The 18,711-nt window shown below is 55.3% G+C and overlaps 1 protein-coding gene across 2 annotated transcripts in view; it reads left to right on the top strand.

Moving 5' to 3' along the window:
• The window catches only part of LOC119099907 (protein FAM76A), a 39,497-nt gene that overhangs the window by 6,848 nt on the left and 13,938 nt on the right, over nucleotides 1-18,711 (top strand). Inside the window, exons 2-6 of one of the 2 annotated variants that reach the window (XR_005094433.1) lie at nucleotides 1,228-1,292; nucleotides 5,761-5,980; nucleotides 7,176-7,306; nucleotides 8,638-8,830; nucleotides 12,088-12,412. Coding sequence is in view for 1 of the 2 variants with exons in the window: in XM_037223001.1 (XP_037078896.1) it covers nucleotides 1,228-1,292; nucleotides 5,761-5,980; nucleotides 7,176-7,306; nucleotides 8,638-8,830; nucleotides 12,088-12,294 (816 nt within the window). In the remaining variant the exon portion in view is untranslated. Of the gene's footprint in view, nucleotides 1-1,227; nucleotides 1,293-5,760; nucleotides 5,981-7,175; nucleotides 7,307-8,637; nucleotides 8,831-12,087; nucleotides 12,949-18,711 lie in introns of those variants that run through there. The other variant, XM_037223001.1, reaches the window with a different exon arrangement.

Genomic DNA, 18,711 nt, shown 5'->3' on the forward strand with positions numbered 1-18,711 from the left:
TTTTTACAAAGTTTGAAATTTTGCTACTTAGCGTCGTCGTAACCTTGAAAGCGTAGCAATAGTTACAAGTAAGCTTTTCCCATCATATCTGATACATACTTCAATGTCTTCAAATGTGGAACACTCCCTTTAAGACAACACCATGTAAACTTAGACAATACGCAAATGAGTAGGCCAACTAGTTGCCATTTGTAGCACCCATTGTTGGCCTGCATTATGGAGAGGAACTATATTAGCCAAACAGATGGCCTTTTGTAGGCCGTGTCAGTCAATAATCCCACTCTCCGCGCTTACGCCAATTGTCAGGTTCAACCAACTAAATGGGTCTGGCATCCATCGGTATTGATAATTGGCTTCAATCATCTCCGACCCGGTACATAAGATCACAGAACGGGATTATGTTGTCCTTTGTTTTCGGCTTTAAATGAGACACAGGTCTCCATTCCCCTAGTATGCTGGGGCCAGTTTTTTGCACCCTCATACCGTAGCACAAAAGGAAGTTTGGAACACTATTTGATTGGTGATATCATTCCACACGACCAAATTTACAGGTTGCGTGTAAAAACAGCGTTCGAGGGGCCATTGTTTGACCAGGGTCGTTTTCTTTTTCAATTTTGTTAGCAGACGAACTTTTCGAACGTCTCGCAAACTTGATCTTGGCCTCTATCAGCCACCTTAACCGCTCCTGTTGGAAGTGCATTTCTGCGATTAATGGTAAACTGATGCTATATGTGAATTCGTGATGCAAATGGCAGTCTGGCTTTGGCTTATTTTTCTCCGAAAACGAAAACAACTTGGTGAAATTCCAAACAAAGCGGCGACTGAAAAATAATTACGCTATCCACAACGCTTGCCATTTGCGTCATCGACAATATCTTTGACACGTGGTATCGGAAACGTGCCGTTTTGCTTTTTCTTTACATCATAACGTTTGATCCCTGTTACGTAGCAAAGGCGTGATGTGACCCGCATCCATCCACAAGCCTGTCTCATTGTTATTGTGTTACGTACCTAAGACAAATGCCCACCTCCGCGTTACTCAGGCGTTGGAGCGTCAAGCCTGGCTGATAAAGTGTATCTTTAAACCAGGACAGATGACTGGGGTGCTTAGATATATTGTGTGACCCCGTACACGCCAGTGCGCATACGAAGGTGGAATAGCATGAATGTTGTCGATTGGTGACGTGAAAGTGCAGGCACATCTCATCAGACGGTTTTCTGTTTCAGGAATGCCGGGGAAGCTTTCCGGTGGTGAAATGCACATACTGTCGGTCCGAGTTTCAACAGGAAAGGTAAGTCATGCTTTTAAAGCATGCCTCCATATCACGACACTTACGGCGCATGCTCCCTTCCAACCAGATCAGTGACACTGGCCCAACCAACTGCTTTTGAACCCTCTCGCGGTTGTTTCGTCGTGTTCAGAGAGCCTGGCGAGAAATCGACTACGGGTTGAGAGCTCACGTGGAACGTGATCTCATAGGACATCGAAACAAGGCTCGCTGTATGTATCACACAGTCGGGATTTTATTATTGGGTTTATTGTTACGGTGTGGTGCATGATTGTTTTTTCATTGCATGTTTTGACACACTCTGTTCGTTTGCCATGGAAACCAAACCTCACACGTGGAATACCATCGTCATCACATAATGCATACTCCGGCCGATATTATATGCTCTGTATCTTAGCCCAGCGCCGTGCCGGGAGTCTCAAATCAACTGAATTAAGTTTTGAATTGAGCATCAAAGCCACAACGCGGCGGCTCAAGTTTGATTTCGCCTCTCTTATTACCAAGAGAACACCAGCTGCTTAACCGACACGATGTTTGCTCCCGAGCCCACGTCGTCTGCCGCCCCGGGTGACACCAGAGCGGCGCTTTTCACCGCCCCGCTGGGCGGCAGGCGCACTCGCTGGTGTCCGAAGTGGTGGCCGAGCAGCAATAGCCGGAGCACGGGGAAACGTCCTGCTCAAGAATTGGGATTAAACCGAATCGTGCGTGATATAACGCGGTCGTGATAATGAGGCACAAAGAAGTCGGTCATCGGGACCGGAGCGTGCCTGTATTATTTCAACGTTAGCTATGAGCCAAGAATAAGGATGAACTCACTTCCCCGCACATATTGGCACTGACACCCTGCGGAGCACAGCTGGTTCCTCTGCCCTTCTGCGGAGCATGACTGCATATACGGCGTGTGCGTGCGTGTGTGTGTGCGTGTTCAGTATTTTGCTCCAGCAGTCACGTTGAAAACGTACAATTTTTTAGTCCTCATTTTTGCCGCACGACATCAGGACGAGCATAGATATTCAGAAGTGCATGGCTGCACGCTTCGCCGCCGTAGGCCTCATGCGTCACGAGGTGCTGGTTTAAGCTTAAGGTTAGCCACTGCGCGTCTGGGAAACCAGAGGTACGGGGTTCGATTCCCCGCGGTGCCCGCCCTTCCTGTCAGGGTGAGAGGCAGGCGACGCCATATAGCCTCAGCAGCTGAGTGCGTCGTAAAGCCCCAATCACATATGCACATTAAGCTTGAGGTTTAGGGTGCCGATAGTGTAGTGGTTAACGCGTCTGCGTTAACCACTGTGCGCCTGGGATACCGAGGGTATGGGGGTTCGATGCCCCGCTGTGCCCGTCCTTCCTGCCAGTTTGAGAGAGAGAGAGAGGTGACGCGAAATAGCCTGAGGGGCTGAATGCGTCGTAAATCCGCAGTAACTGCGAGGTGCTGATTTGGGTTAGATCCCTGGGTGCGGCTGTCCGTGTCTGTTGTAGCGATGCGCCCCGTGTTGATGCGGCAGCAAAGCCGCGACGATGGGTGGCCGAGCTGCTTCGCCATGTTGAAAGTCGTGCTCAGTGACGGCTCATCTGACGGGCGCGCTCTGGGCTGTCGTGCGCGCTGGTGACATCGGCCCCAGCCGTCAGCGATCAAAGTGTGGTCCGAGCGAGAGGCCGAGTAGGTCTCCGCCGGTGACACCGGCCCCAGCCGACAGCGATCAGAGCCTGGTCCGAGCGAGAGGCCGAATAGGTCTCCACCGGTGACACCGGCCCCGGCGTCAGCGATCAGTGTGGTCCGAGCGAGAGGCCGAGTAGATCTCCGCCGGTGACACGGGCCCCGGCCGTCAGCGATCAGAGTGTGGTCCGAGCCACAGGCTGAATAGGTTTGCGGCTGAGTACGGTGACAGTTGTCGGTGAACATTCAGAGATTCGGTGTTGGAGGACCTCACTTGGCGCGTTGGTTCCGTGGTGATCAGGCACCAATGTGTGACTCATGCGCTCGACATGGTCCGCGCAGCCCTGGCAACGCCCACAACCCGTTAGTTGCAGTGGGCGCCAATTACTTTGCCAGTGAATGCACTGGGCATACGAAAACGTGCTTTCCGTGTCGTTGTCATCGGCCATGTTCAGAAGCAACTCCCCCAGGAGCTGTGCCTTGCATCACTCGCGGGCCGTTAGCTTTGGCTGACCTGCAGCTGGCCCGGCTTGCTGCCGCACCTCCGGCGTCCTTGGCTATGGGGATGCTCTGGGCCCGAGGCCACGGTCAGCCCTCTCCCACCAGACGCCGACCTCTGTTGCACCGTCGAATATCACACGAAGCCCCGCTCCGGCTGCGTGCCCTGTCCTGGCAGCGCACCGGAATGTACGAGGTCAGCTCACCCCATTCCGTACGTGGTCGTCGGATCTGGCGCCAATCGTACGCTGTTGGCGTTTCGAAGCGCTGGCTTCAGACGACGGTCTGTGCCAAGAGAACACGATAGTTAATACATGGAGTGGGCCATAACAAATACGGCACCTTTTGGCTACACTCGCATGGCTGAGGTGCGTAAGAACTTCATGTGTTGTTGGGTCCAGCTAGAGAGACTGGGACATAATACGACACAACCGAATATAAACTGCTCGTGTATCGCTGCCCGATCTTTTTCGATAAGCACGTGTTTCCACTCTTATACAAGACTTGGGTTTGCTACGGCCTTGTCTCGTAGACGATGCAAGTTATTTGCCACGTTTTTGTGATGATTGAGCTTAAAAGCTATTTATAAGCCTGGTGAACCACTTCAGACTTTTGAATGCATGTGTTACCATTTTTACACAGTCACGCATTTGACTAACAATAAGGCGTGCCACTGCGCCCCGTCCCTCAACGCTGACGATAGCTGCTTCAGCGCTGCCGAAGCTAGTGCTGACTCGGGTGATCCCCGGAGCCAACCCTTCACGGCTGCCCTTCGTTAGTGGTCGTAGCGCATCAGCTGCGGCTGCTTCAGCGTTGCCGAAGCTAGTGCTGACTCGGGTGATCCCCGGAACTAACCGTCACGGCTGCCCTTCGTTAGTGTTCATAGCACATCGGAGAACACGAGGCTTCTCTGGAAAGTGCTCGGGCTTCTGTCGTGACCATTCGATAATTATTTTTATTTTTGGGCTTCCCGTTGTTCTCTTTTCGTGGTACAAATACTCATCTCCAAGCTGTTCAGTGGTGCCAAACTACGCGTTCGAAGTCACGGGAGCAGAGTGTCGCGACGCTCGTAACATCGAAGGTTACGTACTTCAGAAAGAATGCTTGCAATGAAATGGCTTTGGAAGGCACTAGGAGCAAACATTACGCGCCACTCCTTAAAAGTGGAATCCTTTGTCGGCCATAAACTGATGTCCGTAGATAAAAAACCTTTTCCCCGTTGGCATGACGCCCGTAGTTTCGTCTCGTCTCTTGCGAGCACTTCTTCGTTGTGGTACGTCTTCCCCCTGTGCGTGAATAACTGGGAAACGCAGCACCAGCCGGGGATCAGGCCGCGTGTTCGTGGCCCGGTAACGTCGACCAGGAGCCGCCACGAACGGCTGCCGCCGCTGCCGCCGCCCGACGCGGATCGGCGGCCAGGCCGGCCGACCTTGAGGCGTCTGGTGTTACGTCAGGAAAGCTGTCCGTGGGCGAGGCCGCCATCATGTCTGTTGCATGACGCTGATCTGATATCCCGGCGTGAGAATGTGTGAAGTGTTGCGAGTTCCGTCGTTTGTGAGCCCATTTGTACGTTATGCCACAAATTGATAACTTGCGTTTCTTTTCAGGTTTTGTAAATTACGCATTGACAAATGCAGTTTTGAGGGCGTGATTGGGTGTAGTCGTTGCCGTTTGTCATGCTGGCGTTGGTTAGTTGGTGTGATGGGAGTGACCGTCACATCACATCCGTGCCGTCATCGTACTGCAGGCATCGTATATTTGCGCCTGGCATCCTCAACCAGTCATCGCGGTCCAGGTCATCACATGAGCTCACGCGTGTGGAACTGGTCGTTAGCGCTGTAGTGCTCTCTGTCGCATTCGGGTCATGCTGTCCTCCTTGACTAGCGCTGCTGTGCCATTGGTTTTTGTGCTGTTTTGGTGCCCTCCTTGTCTAATGCACCAGTGAGTGATGCTGTAGTGCCGTTCATGGCTGCGGTGCTGTGGTGTCACCGTACCCTTCATAACTGTGGGTAGCGATGCCCTCCGTGTCTGGTGCTGTCGTGCCGTCTTGCCCTCCGTGGTGGTGCGGTGGTGTCCCTCGTGCCCGGTGCTGTTGTGTCATTCGTGTCTGCGGTATTTTGGTGCCCTCCTGTGCCACAGTGGTCCGCCGTGTTTTGCGGTGTTGTGCGTTCCTTTGTGCGGTGTTGTACCCTCGTCTCCGTGGTGATGTTGTACTTCGTGTCTTGAATGGTGTGCTGCCTGCCCCGTTTTCCGTGGTCCCGTGGTGCACCCCGTGTCTGTGGTGCCGTGGCGCCTGTGTGACCACCGTCCCTTGGTCGGCAGCAAGGGCAGCACGTCCACCATCTGCAAGAAATGCGAGCAGATGGTGAAGGCGCACGGCAAGCCGACCGCTTGCGACTACTGCAACGTGATCGCGGCATTCATCGGCTCGCGCTGCCAGCGGTGCGCCAACTCGGAGAAGCGCTACGGGCCGCCGCAAGCCTGCGAACAGTGCAAGCAGAAGTGCGCCTTCGACCGAAAGGACCCGGAAGACAAGAAAAAGGTGGAGGACGACGGCACACCTGCCAGGTCCTCTCCGGTCCAGTCGACGGTACTCCTCTCCCCCGCGCGTCCTGTTCCTGCTCCACGCGCTGCGCCCCGGGCTCGACTGACCTACTGATCCCGGCCGGCCCGGCCAGCCCACCGCGCAGCCCGCGCTCGCCCCGCTCCTGGGCTGGTGTCAGGGGTCACCAGCTTGCTATGGTACAGCTGGGTGATATCGGTGCATGCCCTATGTGTCGCCGTTTCTGTGACACTGAAGTGGAGTGCGATATTTTTTGCCTCCCATTACTCACGTTTGGTTTTAAAATATATGTCCATTGTCTCACGTTTGCATCTTTGGGATTTGGGATCTAAATGCGCGTGAATCTGGTAGTGGGATATACCAGGGAAAATTGTATGTGGCTCTCAAATTGAGAGGTCGTGCCGCACAACATGCACGGATGTTCCAAGTTGTGATCTGCGCTTATTGCGCCGAAACCCAGCAGCGATCTGGACTTAACCGAACTCGGATCTCTCTGGCCTAAGTCTTGGAGTTATGGGATAATAGCAGACGCCCTTGAGCGTTCGTCAGAGCTCCGTCAGAACCGCTGATAAGAGAGAGAACTTCGCTCCCGCTTTGTTTGGTGCTTATATGGTTTGGGTCAGGCACCATTTGTTATATCGAACAATATGTCCGATGTTGGACGCCAGGTCTGGTGTCGAACGGCGTGCTTGGTGTCGGGCACAGTGTCTGATTTCAGTCACATTGTGACCTCTGCCTTGTCACGTGGTGCGTGTCTTGAGTGGCCTCTGCCTGATCATGTGGCGCCGTGTCTCGAGCGACCTCTGCCTGTTCACGTGGCGCCTTGTCTTGAGTGGCCTCTGCCTGTTCATGTGATACCGTGTCTTGAGTGACCTCTGCCTGTTCATGTGATACCGTGTCTTGAGTGACCTCTGCCTGCTCACGTGGCGCCGTGTCTCGAGTGACCTCTGCCTGTTCATGTGGTACCGCGTCTGAGTGATCTCTGCCTGCTCATGTGATGCCGTGTCTTGAGTGACCTCTGCCTGCTCACGTGGCGCCGTGTCTTGAGTGACCTCTGCCTGCTCATGTGATACCGCGTCTTGAGTGACCTCTGCCTGCTCATGTGATACCGTGTCTTGAGTGACCTCTGCCTGTTCATGTGGTGCCGTGTCTTGAGTGACCTCTGCCTGCTCAGGTGGACGGCAAGCTGCTCTGCTGGCTGTGCACGCTCAGCTATAAGCGGGCGCTGGCCAAGACAAAGTCGACCGACCCCGCGCGCCACACTCACGTCAAGCTGGGCAAGAACCAGGAGAAGCGGAAACCAAAGTTAGTACGGGAAGAGCCACGACCGTAGGGTTGCCTCGGCTTCGATGCTCGTGCCTCGATCCAACCGTCGACATTACGTGATCGATGTTAGGGGGAGCCTATGCCACACGGTTTCAACTGGAACGAGAGTTTCGTCACAGGTCCTTTAGGTAAATGCGTGTTGAGCAATTCGTCCCAAGAGATGTGAACAGGAAGCTCAGCCGAACGCTGCTGGTTCGCCATCGTTCTTAACATAATTGCCTTGTTCAGTTCTGTTGCATTGCTGTTTGTTTTTTGGACATCGGCGTCCCTCGCTGAGGCAACGATATTCTTTAGGTACATTTTTTCGGACCTATGCTGGGTGGATTACTATATTTTGGTTGCTGAGCGGTTTTGCTACAAATATTTTATCTGGGCCATTCAGAAGGCTGCTCAAAATGAGCAGAAGTTTATTAATAGACCCCCTATCATAAAGGACCCCCCAAACCCGCGAAATAAATTAAAGTTAACTTCATCTCTTGTAGATTCCCAAACCGTACGTGAAGAAACATTTACCTGAGTGAGTCAATACCATAACTTTTCTGCCTCACGCTATGCAATCCTTTGATGATTCTTCATTTTGGACACTTTGGCTCCCTTTCTTGGCCGTCATGCCCTTGTCCTCTGAAAACCATGGTAATGCAGTCGCGTTGTGCTTATGGATGTTTTGCCTTGCCCAATTGAGGAACCTGTGAAGTCACGCTAATTTGATACGTTGCACACACTTTTGCAAAGGAAGCCGTTCTTGGGGGTTGCCCCAGATCCACCCATGTTTTCGGCTTCTTGGTTTGTTGAAATGGCGCCGCCTACCTAAAAGTAAAAACCGCTGGCTAGCTGACTCCAAGCGTCCGCACGCTATACAAACGGCTGAATTGTAGTGCAGGCACACGTAGCCACCGCTCCCTTCACCATGCCGTTTTAACCACAGACCAACCGTGCGCGTCACACGGTGATATGGTGTGTGATTTTGTATGCGTGGTCAGTGTATCATGGGATGGTGTAGGTATTGTGCATGATCATTGTATGTTCAGCTGATGTGTAATTGGGTCAGTTGAGATCAGTTGGGTCACAAGCAGTACACCAGGAGCTATATCGCAGCATTCCAACTTGCGGCGGCGTGACATCCGCGCCGCTGCCCCTGTCCCACACTCGAGCGTCACCCCTTCGAACGTCGGCTGATCCGACAGTGGCGCCCCTGCTGTCGGTGTTGTGCCGCTGGGTGAGCGTGCCCCTGCCGTGGGCGGCCGCACGCGTGCCGTGGCCGCCCGCGGTGCGCCGCCGTGCGGGTCCGTCACCAGCCGCCCGGCCATCAGGTACTACGTGTCGAAGCGACCCGACCGGCCGGACGTGACGCGCCAGCCGCTGGAGGGCTCCGAGCCCAAGAAGGCGCGCAAGGACGAGCAGTCGGACCACGTGGTGGCCATGACGCAGCTGCGCGAGGAGATCGCCAGCCTGCAGCGCCAGCTGCAGATCAAGAATCAGCAGATGCTCGGCAAGGACAAGGAGGTACACCCGACCGGACACGGCAGCTGCGCTCACCGCCGCCGCCCCGCGTCGCAACTCGCGCCTCCTTCGTCACTCCTGGGCACAGTTCTTGCCTACTCTTGATGATCTGAATGATGGTCTCTTGCCCTGTGTATTGGGGATTTCCGCAATCTTGGGTTTTACCCAATCCTCTTGAAGGTTTGCCCATTGTCGCTTTGTTCGTATTGTTTGTGTCCATAGAGCCAAATGACACGTGTGCACTCGCTTCGTATGGCCTGGCTTTCAACCCATGGCTTAGTATTTTTGCTCCGCATCTTTATTCACTTGCCTTTTTAGCTATCGCTGTGTGCTGCATGTTTCTCTCCTTAAATCTCGCTCGTGTTTTGGGGTATATTTTCTTGCTCTCATATTTCTCACTTATCCTTAGATTTTGCTCGCCTTTGGGGTTTATTTTGTTATTCTCGACGTTTTCTCCTTTCTTTCTTTTTATTGCTTTTCTTTCGTTCCGTGTTTTCTCCAAACTGTTTTTCTCTATTTTATCCGTATGTATTTTATCCCAATGTTTTTTTTGTTTTTATCCCAAAATGTTTTCCCGATATATCTTTCACCATCTTTCTCTGATCTCTATTCCTGTACGAATAACTGCCCCTTCTCCATTCGTTCCCCAATTTCTCCTCCCACGTCCGTGCCGCTCTCTCGCTGTCTGCCCCCAGTTTTCCCAATATTCACGCTCCTCCGTCCTCTCGGTTGCTGTCGTGTGTGGGCGTCGCCCCACACACCGGTATATCTCGTTTCCTCCCATGTATCTCCCGTGCCATTCTGTTTTCCTTGCGTTGGTTGCATTTCGTCATCGGACAGCGTTTCGTAGTTAGTGCTGTTGACCATAGCATAATGGAGAATCCTTTATTTCATAACGTGTGTGCCATGGGCCTTTTTTGTCCCCAACTTGAAATGTACAACAGGCGCGGGTTGTGCTCAATGTCCTTTTTAAGAAAATCGGATACCATGAAACGCACAGTACGGAAGCCAGCTTCGTTAACCAGCACTGAATGCAACCTGCAATGCCGGTGGTACTATATGCCAGTTGTTTTAGTTACGAAGCGCATTTCGCGTTAGAAATCACAATAGCTCATTCTTGTAGCTAGCTGCGTAAACGGCACTAACCAATATCCACTTGGATAACCACTGGTTGCGTACTGACAACTTCCATCAGAACATATATGAACATCCCGTGCCCAGATCGGTTGATGATGTGACTGTCAAGGACTCAGTCAGGACAGATCTTCACTGTTTGACATGTTTCCTCCGGTCCCTTTATTTTCCCTCCTCGTACTGTCACTGTACCGATTCCTCTATGCTCGCTGCCTTCCTTGTTGCAATTTACTCTTGATTTGTCTGACCTATTTGTCTTTTTTTGGCGGCATCGATTATCATTATTTGTTATCGTCACTGGGGTTTTGCGGCGCACCCATTAGCAGAGGCTGTATGTCGTCCGCCCCGCACCCTGACAGTATGGTAGGCACCACTGAAGGGCGGGCGCCGCTGGGAATCGAACCCGTGCCTCTAGCTTCTCAGATGCGGAGCCTAACCTCTGCGTTCCGGTACCCCGATTATCATCTGTTAAGATGGGGATATGCTCATTTCTACGTGGCGATAGACTCTGTCAACTTGTACTCAGATGATTAACCACTTCCCTTTAGCCCCTGCACGTACGTACCACTGTATTCAGTCTTATGGTTATGTGTATATTGCTGCATATCTGTCGTGTTTTACGTAGGTGCAATACAATTATTTTCATGCCCCTCACCTGGTCGCAGCTTGCGAGACTGACGCTCCTACCCTGTTCTTTAACCATCAACTTCACTAACCTCGGAATGGTCGGGCATCACAAACAGCAGTTTTGGAACTCTGATCTGTCCTGTCAGTTTTGTAACTGGGTGCGTGACTGGGGTCAACATAGTTCACACCCACGCGCGTGTTTTATGTTTTGAGATATTTCCCAGAATTAGTGAAAAATACGGGTAATTGGATATGGGGCTGCGATTTGTACTTAACATACCGTTCATTGCCCTAACGGATAAGTGAGTGTGAAAGAGGCGATATGCTGTCACTTTGTATCCCGCGTGAGTGCACATAAAATCAGCAGAATTGTATCCTTCCAGTTGAGAATCATTACCTGCTAGCCTCCTGCAGATTTTCCTCGAATGTTTTGTTCAAGGAGCTGCTGCTTGTGCGTCCCGGTGCAGTCAGTGGGACGGTGCGCCGGCGGCCGTCCAGCTGGCGCCGGCGTCTGTGGTGTCAGCAGTCCCATGGTGGCGCGGCACGCCCTCCGCTGCTGCCCAGGCTTCGTTGGCGGCCACGCCCGCGGTTGTAGCCGCCGGCTGACATCGAGAGGGGCATGTTGATCTGCTGTGTAGCCCGCACCACCCGCTGTCCCCCGGCCTGAGGTGTCTGATGCAGCAGCTCGACCGGCCCGTCCTGGCCTTGACCCCGTCCCCGACCCCACCTCGATCCCGACCCCGACCCCGACCCCGGCCCCGGCCCCGGCCCCGGCCCCGCCCCGGCCCCGCCCGGCCCGGCCCCGCCCCCCCCCGACCCCCGGTCCCGGTCCCGACCCCGACCCGACCCGACCCCGACCCCGACCCCGACCCCGACCACAACCCCCACCCCAACCCTGACCTTTACCTGATCCTGGCCCCGACCCGACCCCGACCCGACCCCGACCCCGACCCCGACCCCAATCCCTGATCCCTGACCCTGATCCCTGACCCTGATCCTGGCCCTGACCTCGACCTCGACCCCGACCCCGACCCTGACCCCGACCCCGACTCCGACCCTGATTCCCATCCCGATCCGATCCCGATCCCGATCCCGATCCCGATCCCGATCCCGATCCCGAACCTGAACCTGAACCCTGAACCCGAACCCGAACCCGACCCGACCCGACCGACCCCGATCCTGACCTCGACCCTGATCCTGGCCCGACCTCGACCCCGATCCGATCCCGATCCCGATCCCGATCCCAATCCCAATCCCAATCCCAATCCCAATCCCGATCCCAATCCCGATCCCGATCCCAAATCTGAACCCGAACCAGCCGCTGCCCCTGACCCCTCACCTTCAGCTCGCACACAGACTGAATCGACCCCACCGCGGACCTCGAGCTCGCCCCGTACCCGACACGGACCCTGACTTCGTATCGTGACCTCAACCACAACCCCAGACGTGACCCCTGACCCCGGCCTGGGTCTGACTGACCGAGCCGCGACCGCCGGCAGATCTGTGAGCTGAAGGCCAAGAACCTGCGCAACGAGCAGGACATCCGGCGCAAGATGAACGAACAGCAGAAGGTGCACGAGACGAAAGTGCAGACGCTGCAGGGTCGCATCCGCACTCTCAGCAAGGAGGTGGCGCAGCTGTCGCGGCGCGCCAAGGGTGGCGCGCTGGCGTCGGCCGACAGCGCTAGCAACAGCCCGCTCGTGTGATAGGTGCCCGGCCGAGCCCCGGCCCGGTTGCGGCCGGTGTGTCGTGACACGCACATGTTCGCAGGTGTTGCCGCCGACGGCGGTTCCGGCCCCGGTTCTGCCGGCTGTCTCGACAAAGGTATAGTCCGAGCGCTCTGATCCTTGACTGAGCTCGACGCGCCCTGTCTGCGTGTCTGGCGCGCCCAGTCGTGTCTGCGTATCTGGCGCGCCCAGTCGTGTCTGCGTGTCTGGCGCGCCGGGTCGTGTCTGCGTGTGTGTGGAGCGGGCGAGCCGCGGTGCGCGGCCGGCGCTCGCTGGTGTCCTAGGTAACTGTGCTCGGTTTTAGAGGCCCGTCTGCTCGGCACGTGCTGCCGGAGCTGCGGCCGGTATATCAGCTCCTGACGCCGTCGGCGTCTCGTGAGCGTCGTTGGGCGCCGGTTCGCAGTCGTTTTGTTGTTCCTTGGCGTCCGCGGTGAGCCAGGTCGTCGTGGCCCGTCGGGCGCAAATGGAACGTCGCTGTTGTACGCATGGTGCTCCCGCCATGTACTCGCCATCTTTTAAGCTCATTTCACGCTAGATCTTCAAGTAGTATGTGCTTCTCTGGGCTCACCCAGAAAACCCATTGGTGTACCGGATGTTTCTGCTTCTGGAATAAAGTAGGTCAGGCTAGTCACATGGCTGAGTCTGTGGAAGAGGCTGGAGTTGTTGACACGATGGCCTGCCTCATCCCCCCCCCCTTTCCAGTCCTGTTTCTGTCCCTGGGGGCTGTAATAGGTATAGCTGACGCACCCAGCCATGAAACCCACACAGAGACGGATGGTTGGTGTCATCAGGTGAACACATTACGGTAGCCCTAATTCGAGGCACTCGCAGTTCTGTCTGAAGCACGATCAGAGCATGGTGGGCGCCAGTGGGACCAACACAATAAAGTACTGGGAGGCGATGCGGAGGAACACTGAGCGCTATCTGATATTTAATGCGAAGTATGGGCAGAAGGAAACTTGCAGCTCTTCATCGCTGTGCTCAACTTATGTAATGCTTAAAAGGCAACGGCTTAATTTTTTACCTGGGAAGTTGATAACCGGTCCCACGGCTTTGAGTGAGCTTATCCCGCGGATTCGTGGAAGCATAGAACGCTGGGTACGCTGGACTGTGCCCAGTAGCCCAGCAACCTGTGCTCAATCCACGGAAAATACTAGCTGCGCAGTCTGCCCGTGCAGTGCTGGTCTGATGCCCATTGCACATGCTGGATTATGAGGAGACACCCGCGTGACTACTCGCGGGTTTTCCAAGGCTGCGAATAGCGGCCCTCTACAGTGGCAATTTCTCAACATTTGGTAGGTGGCGCTTTGAAGATGTCGTAGGGATGCAGTGCATGCCTGTCGTAAAGGTATACGCGTGTTTTTCACGACCAAACATCGGCAATCACCTTTAACGTCCTTGTATCATTAAATCTGCAATAAGTTGTCCTTCATAGACCGTTATGGCTGTTCTGTACTTTGAACCAACATGCTATGAGATTTCGCGGCACCTGAAGCTGCACTAGGATGCCCGCAAACATACTATTGCACCATCTTTTATGCAAATCAAGGTTCTCCTCCGAGCGTCCAAATTTGTCAGAGTTTGAAAGCCCAGTCCGCGTAAACCGTAGCTCGCTTGTCGGGCGGCCGTAACGCGTGGCCAAAATGTCGCCGACAAAATGTGTTACTGGACCCGGAGCTCATCCGGCTATGAGCTCTGAACAAGTGCATTCGCCGTCACACTCACGCCACGAGACTAACGGGCGTGAACGCTTCCGGTTGGAGCCAGGTGGTCACGCCGCAGTACAGCGCCAATGTAACACGCCTGCCACGTGCGGCGGTGCCCAGGCGGGATCTCCACAGAGCTACAAGAGCGACTTTTTCGGTCAAAGAAACTGAAAACAATCGACGGAAACCGGACGAGGCTGTGTGTGTCTTACGCGGGGCGTGAGGAGCAAGTCGGTGTTTCCACCTACCATTCTGCAAGTCATGGTGATCCCGCCTTTGCTGACGCGCACCGTCGCACTCAGCTCCGTCTAACGGTTCCGGTTCCACCCAGCTACTGCTGGTAGACACTGTTCCGCCCAGCTACTGCTGACAGACACTGTTCCACCCAGCTTCTGATGGCAGACACTGTTCCACCCAGCTTCTGATGGCAGACACTGTTCCATCCAGGTACTGCCGACAAACACTTCTACCCAGTTCCGTCTGGCAAGACACTGTTCCGCCTAGCTCAGACTGGCAGACACTGTTCCGTTCCACCCAGCTGAGGCTGGCAAACATTGTTCCTACGAACCCAGGCTGACAGGCACTGTTCTACCCAGCTCATGCTTGCAGACACTGTTCCACTCAGCTCAGGCTGGCTGACACTGCTCCACCCAGTCCCTGAGGGGTGGGGGAGTGACGCATTGCTGCAGTGTGCCCGGGCCGCGCGGCTCCAGGACTGCACACAGCGCCGCACTGGTGGCGCCGCCGTGCTCTCTCGCGGTCTTCTCCGTCGCCAGGCGAGCCAGCCAGTGCCTGGGCGGGACGGCAGCTGCCCGGTGGCGGCGGGGTGGAAGCGATAAAACGGCGACTGTCGGGGTCGTGACGCCCCGGGCGGGCCCACTCACGTGCGTTTGGCAGCACTTGGTGTGAATAACAAAGGACGAGGATTTGAAACGCCTGGAAGTCAAAAATGGACAGAGTACCTGTCGAAATGCAGGCTAATGCGTCTTGGCAATGAAGCGTTTTTCACTATTTTCGTCCATGAAAACCGTGGACAATATCTTCGAAGGAGCTGCAGGCTAATTATGACTGCCTCTCCATTACTTAATGATGGTGTCTGATATATCTATTTATTGTCTTGCTCGTCGTGTGATTACATTTTTATCTGGGTATGTTGCGCCTGGATGCGATCACGATAAGGACTGACGTAAAACCATTTTGCAGCACGGCCGTTCAACGCAATGTTGACTAGCACGATAAAGAGTCAGTCGTCTTGGAAGGCGAATGTAACGCGGAGCATCTGTCACCTGGTGTCGAACGTCGCGACATCATTATATTGTGCCTCTTTCGTGTTGGAGTTTGGTGGTGGCGCATCCCTGACCTGCTGTTGCTGCCAGCTGATGCCACCAGTGCTGATAATCAGACGCTGTTGACCAGTCGTGAGTGCTCCGCACCAGAGAGACCTAAGCTGGTAACCAGACCCGGAGTAGCGGCACCAGGCGGCGCCGCGCACCAGAGGGACTTGAGCTGGTGATCAGTCCTGTACGGACTACACCAGGGCGTGTCGGGACGCGCAGTAGCGGCACCAGGCGGCGCCGCGCACCAGAGAGACTTGAGCTGGTGACCAGTCCTGTACGGACTACACCAGGGCGTGTCGGGACGCGCAGTAGCGGCACCAAGCGGCGCCGCGCACCAGAGGGACTTGAGCTGGTGATCAGTCCTGTACGGACTACACCAGGGCGTGTCGGGACGCGCAGTAGCGGCACCAGGCGGCGCCGCGCACCAGAGGGACTTGAGCTGGTGATCAGTCCTGCACGGACTACACCAGGGCGTGTCGGGACGCGGGCAAGTTTGGCAACGTCTGAACTTTCACCGCTGCTGGCTGCGCGGACAGCATCTGGGCCTGTTTTCGCGGACCTCTTGCCTCCACTTGACGCGTTGGCGGCTGCCAGTTTTGGGAGATCTATGCTTCACTGGGGGGGGGGGGGGGGGGAGGGGCGGGGCGGGGCGGGGCGGTCGGTCGGTTGGTCGCAGCGTTTGAAGCAATTCAACAGTAACGCTTAAGCAGTGGGGTGGGGTGGGGGGGGGGGGGGACCGTTGTCTGCACGACTGCCTCCGCCTGCGGCTGGGAGAGCTGCCCTGTCAGGAACCCCGGGTTCTGTCGTTAGCATGTCCGAATGAGCGGACATGAAGTTGTCTTCATCAGGAGGCTACCGCCTCGTTTACTTCCGAGCGCCTCCGGTCTTGCGTCAGCGGAGTGTCCGCAGTCGGTTGGTGCCCAGGCCGCATCGTCGGCCGGGGTCCCGCCTATGGGCGGAATGACGTCATGATGATGGTGGCGTGTGCGTAATGAGAACACACACGCCACCAGTGGCGGCTAGTTCGTCAGACGTGGCAGCCTCGAGGCGACATCTATCTCACAGCCGTCCGCAACCTCCGGCCGGGTGTCTCCGTGCGGTTTGGCGCGAAGAGCAGCGGAAGAGCGGCGCAGTGGGCAGCTGGCTGGACCGTACCAGCGGACTACCGTTGGTGACCCGCCCCCGCCCGCTGTCTGTTGGTTCCCATCCCGCCCCCGCCCGCTGTCTGTTGGTTCCCATCCCGCCCCCGCCCGCTGTCTGTTGGTTCCCATCTGCTGTGCTTGTGTGTGACGAGCTGTGCGGTGCAAGGGCCACCAAGGCGGTGTCGGGCCTCCCTCCTGCCCTGTGAGGTGGTCTCGGGCGCTGGGCCCGGTCCGAATGAGCGACCCTGTTACCGCTCCGCCGCCCGGAGGCGTGGTCCCTCCCCGGTCGGTAGGCGTGGCCAGGGCACACTGGCCGCGGGCCGCTGTCTGGAATCTGGAATAGGTGGCGCGCCGTGTCGGGCGCATGGAATTCGTGACTCAGCCTCGTTTTACCGCAATCGATGGTGACGACTTTTTATAACAAGGTTGCGATCCTGACCTTGGCTAACCAGGTTTTATGTCCTTATGCCATGCCTAGGAGCACTGTGTGGTCATGACTTTCCAACATTATTTCGGTGGTATCAATGCATGGAGTTTTGGGGCTTCTTCCCTGAGCGAACTGAGCTAGGCGTAGTATGAAATAGAGCAACAGAGAAAACTAGATGCAGATTTTGTAGCAAATTATCTGCCCAATTCAAAACAAAGATACGTGGTTGGCGGTTCATGGTTTGTGCAGCGAGCCGTTCTTAGCATGTGCCAGGAATAAACAAACATCTAAAGACGTTCGAAACGAGCATTCTACAGTTTCAGAGGAGCTCGGCTCTTGGAGTGCCCACCGTCTCCGAATGTTTGGTGACGGAGCGTCGGCCACGAGATCACGCGTGTCCGGCACATGGGATCGCGTGCCAAAACTCAGCTTATTCGGCACGGGTGCGCTGATGTGGTGTGGATAAACATCGCTGTTGACGTCATGACGGGGTAGTTGCTGACTTAGTGAGACAGGCTGACATGGGATCGGCCATAGCATGCATTTGGCCACGTTGTCCGTGGGACGAATTGGTGTATTGGAGTGGTGGGAACAGGCAGGGCATTTGCAACACCGCATGTCATCCGCCTAATTTTCCATATCGCGCCATCCTGCATCCCGGCGACGTGCCGTTTATTAGGGACACACTACATACACCAGCCATGAGTGAGCCCGTACGCCTTTGGTGGGCGCCCATCGGGGCGTCGAGAGCACATGCCCCGAAGGAGAGGAGGTCCCTGTGCAGACTAAGTTTCAGTGCGTAGCACCCAGGTGCGTGCTGTTCCGCCCCGCCGTTATCGACTCTCCCTCACCCTAGCCCTTCATCCCATAGCCCTGAAATACTCGCGCCTGGCTGGAAGGACTCTAATCCAAACAACCAAGCATCAAACGCCCTAATCTCACGTCCCTAATCCCGTCATTGCGAAAATAGCTGAAATTGTGTTAGAAAGTGAGCCGAAGCGTGAGTTATGCATTTGCCTGGTATCGTCGGCTGTATCCCGGTATCCTAGATCTACCCTTGGGATCCAGGCATGCGTGTGTGGCGAAATGAGGAGTTCGGCTCCAGGAGTATTACCAGCAGGGATACTTAAAAACAGTATATGGCATTGACATGCTTGGCAGCGCATGACATGGTTATTGCATTCGGTGCACGCCGATTTTCTTGAATAGAGCACAGACGTGTAACAGATGTCAGGATGTTCCGATCAAGCACGTGAGAACGCGAGGAGCATCACACGGCGCGTGCAGACGAGGACGGCTCGGCCGCTTCCTAAGGGGATCATTTATTCCGGGTAGGGAGCGTTCTCAGATCTGGCGTCAACGTCCCGGAATTGCAAGATCCGATCAAAATGTCGCACCAGTTCGCAACACATTGGTTCCCAACGTGTGGGTAACTTGGTGAACTTACTTGATCTTCAGGAACTTGATGAGCTGATGAACTTGAACTATGTCAGGCGACGATCGTAATGCCGCCAATCTTGGAAATAACACGATAAAGTACATATCTAAGCGAGCAACTTCTAGGTGCCCTAACCGTTCATGCAAGTCAACTAATCTCCTGGGGAGTGTTGTAGGCATTCCTGGGGGATAACTTATCACGTCAATCACACAGCTGGTCAGCCACACAAGGTGGCTTCCGAGCTCCGCCGGTGTTGGGGGACCGCTGGCCCGCGAGTCAGGCCGGGCGGCGTCGGCCGCATTCAGGGCTGACGGCCGGATGGTCCGCCGGTGGTGGGGGCCCGCTG

The sequence above is a fragment of the Pollicipes pollicipes genome, unplaced genomic scaffold (genome assembly GCF_011947565.3).
Source record: "Pollicipes pollicipes isolate AB1234 unplaced genomic scaffold, Ppol_2.1 Scaffold_4881;HRSCAF=5763_pilon_pilon_pilon, whole genome shotgun sequence".
Taxonomy (NCBI): Eukaryota; Metazoa; Arthropoda; class Thecostraca; order Pollicipedomorpha; family Pollicipedidae; genus Pollicipes; species Pollicipes pollicipes.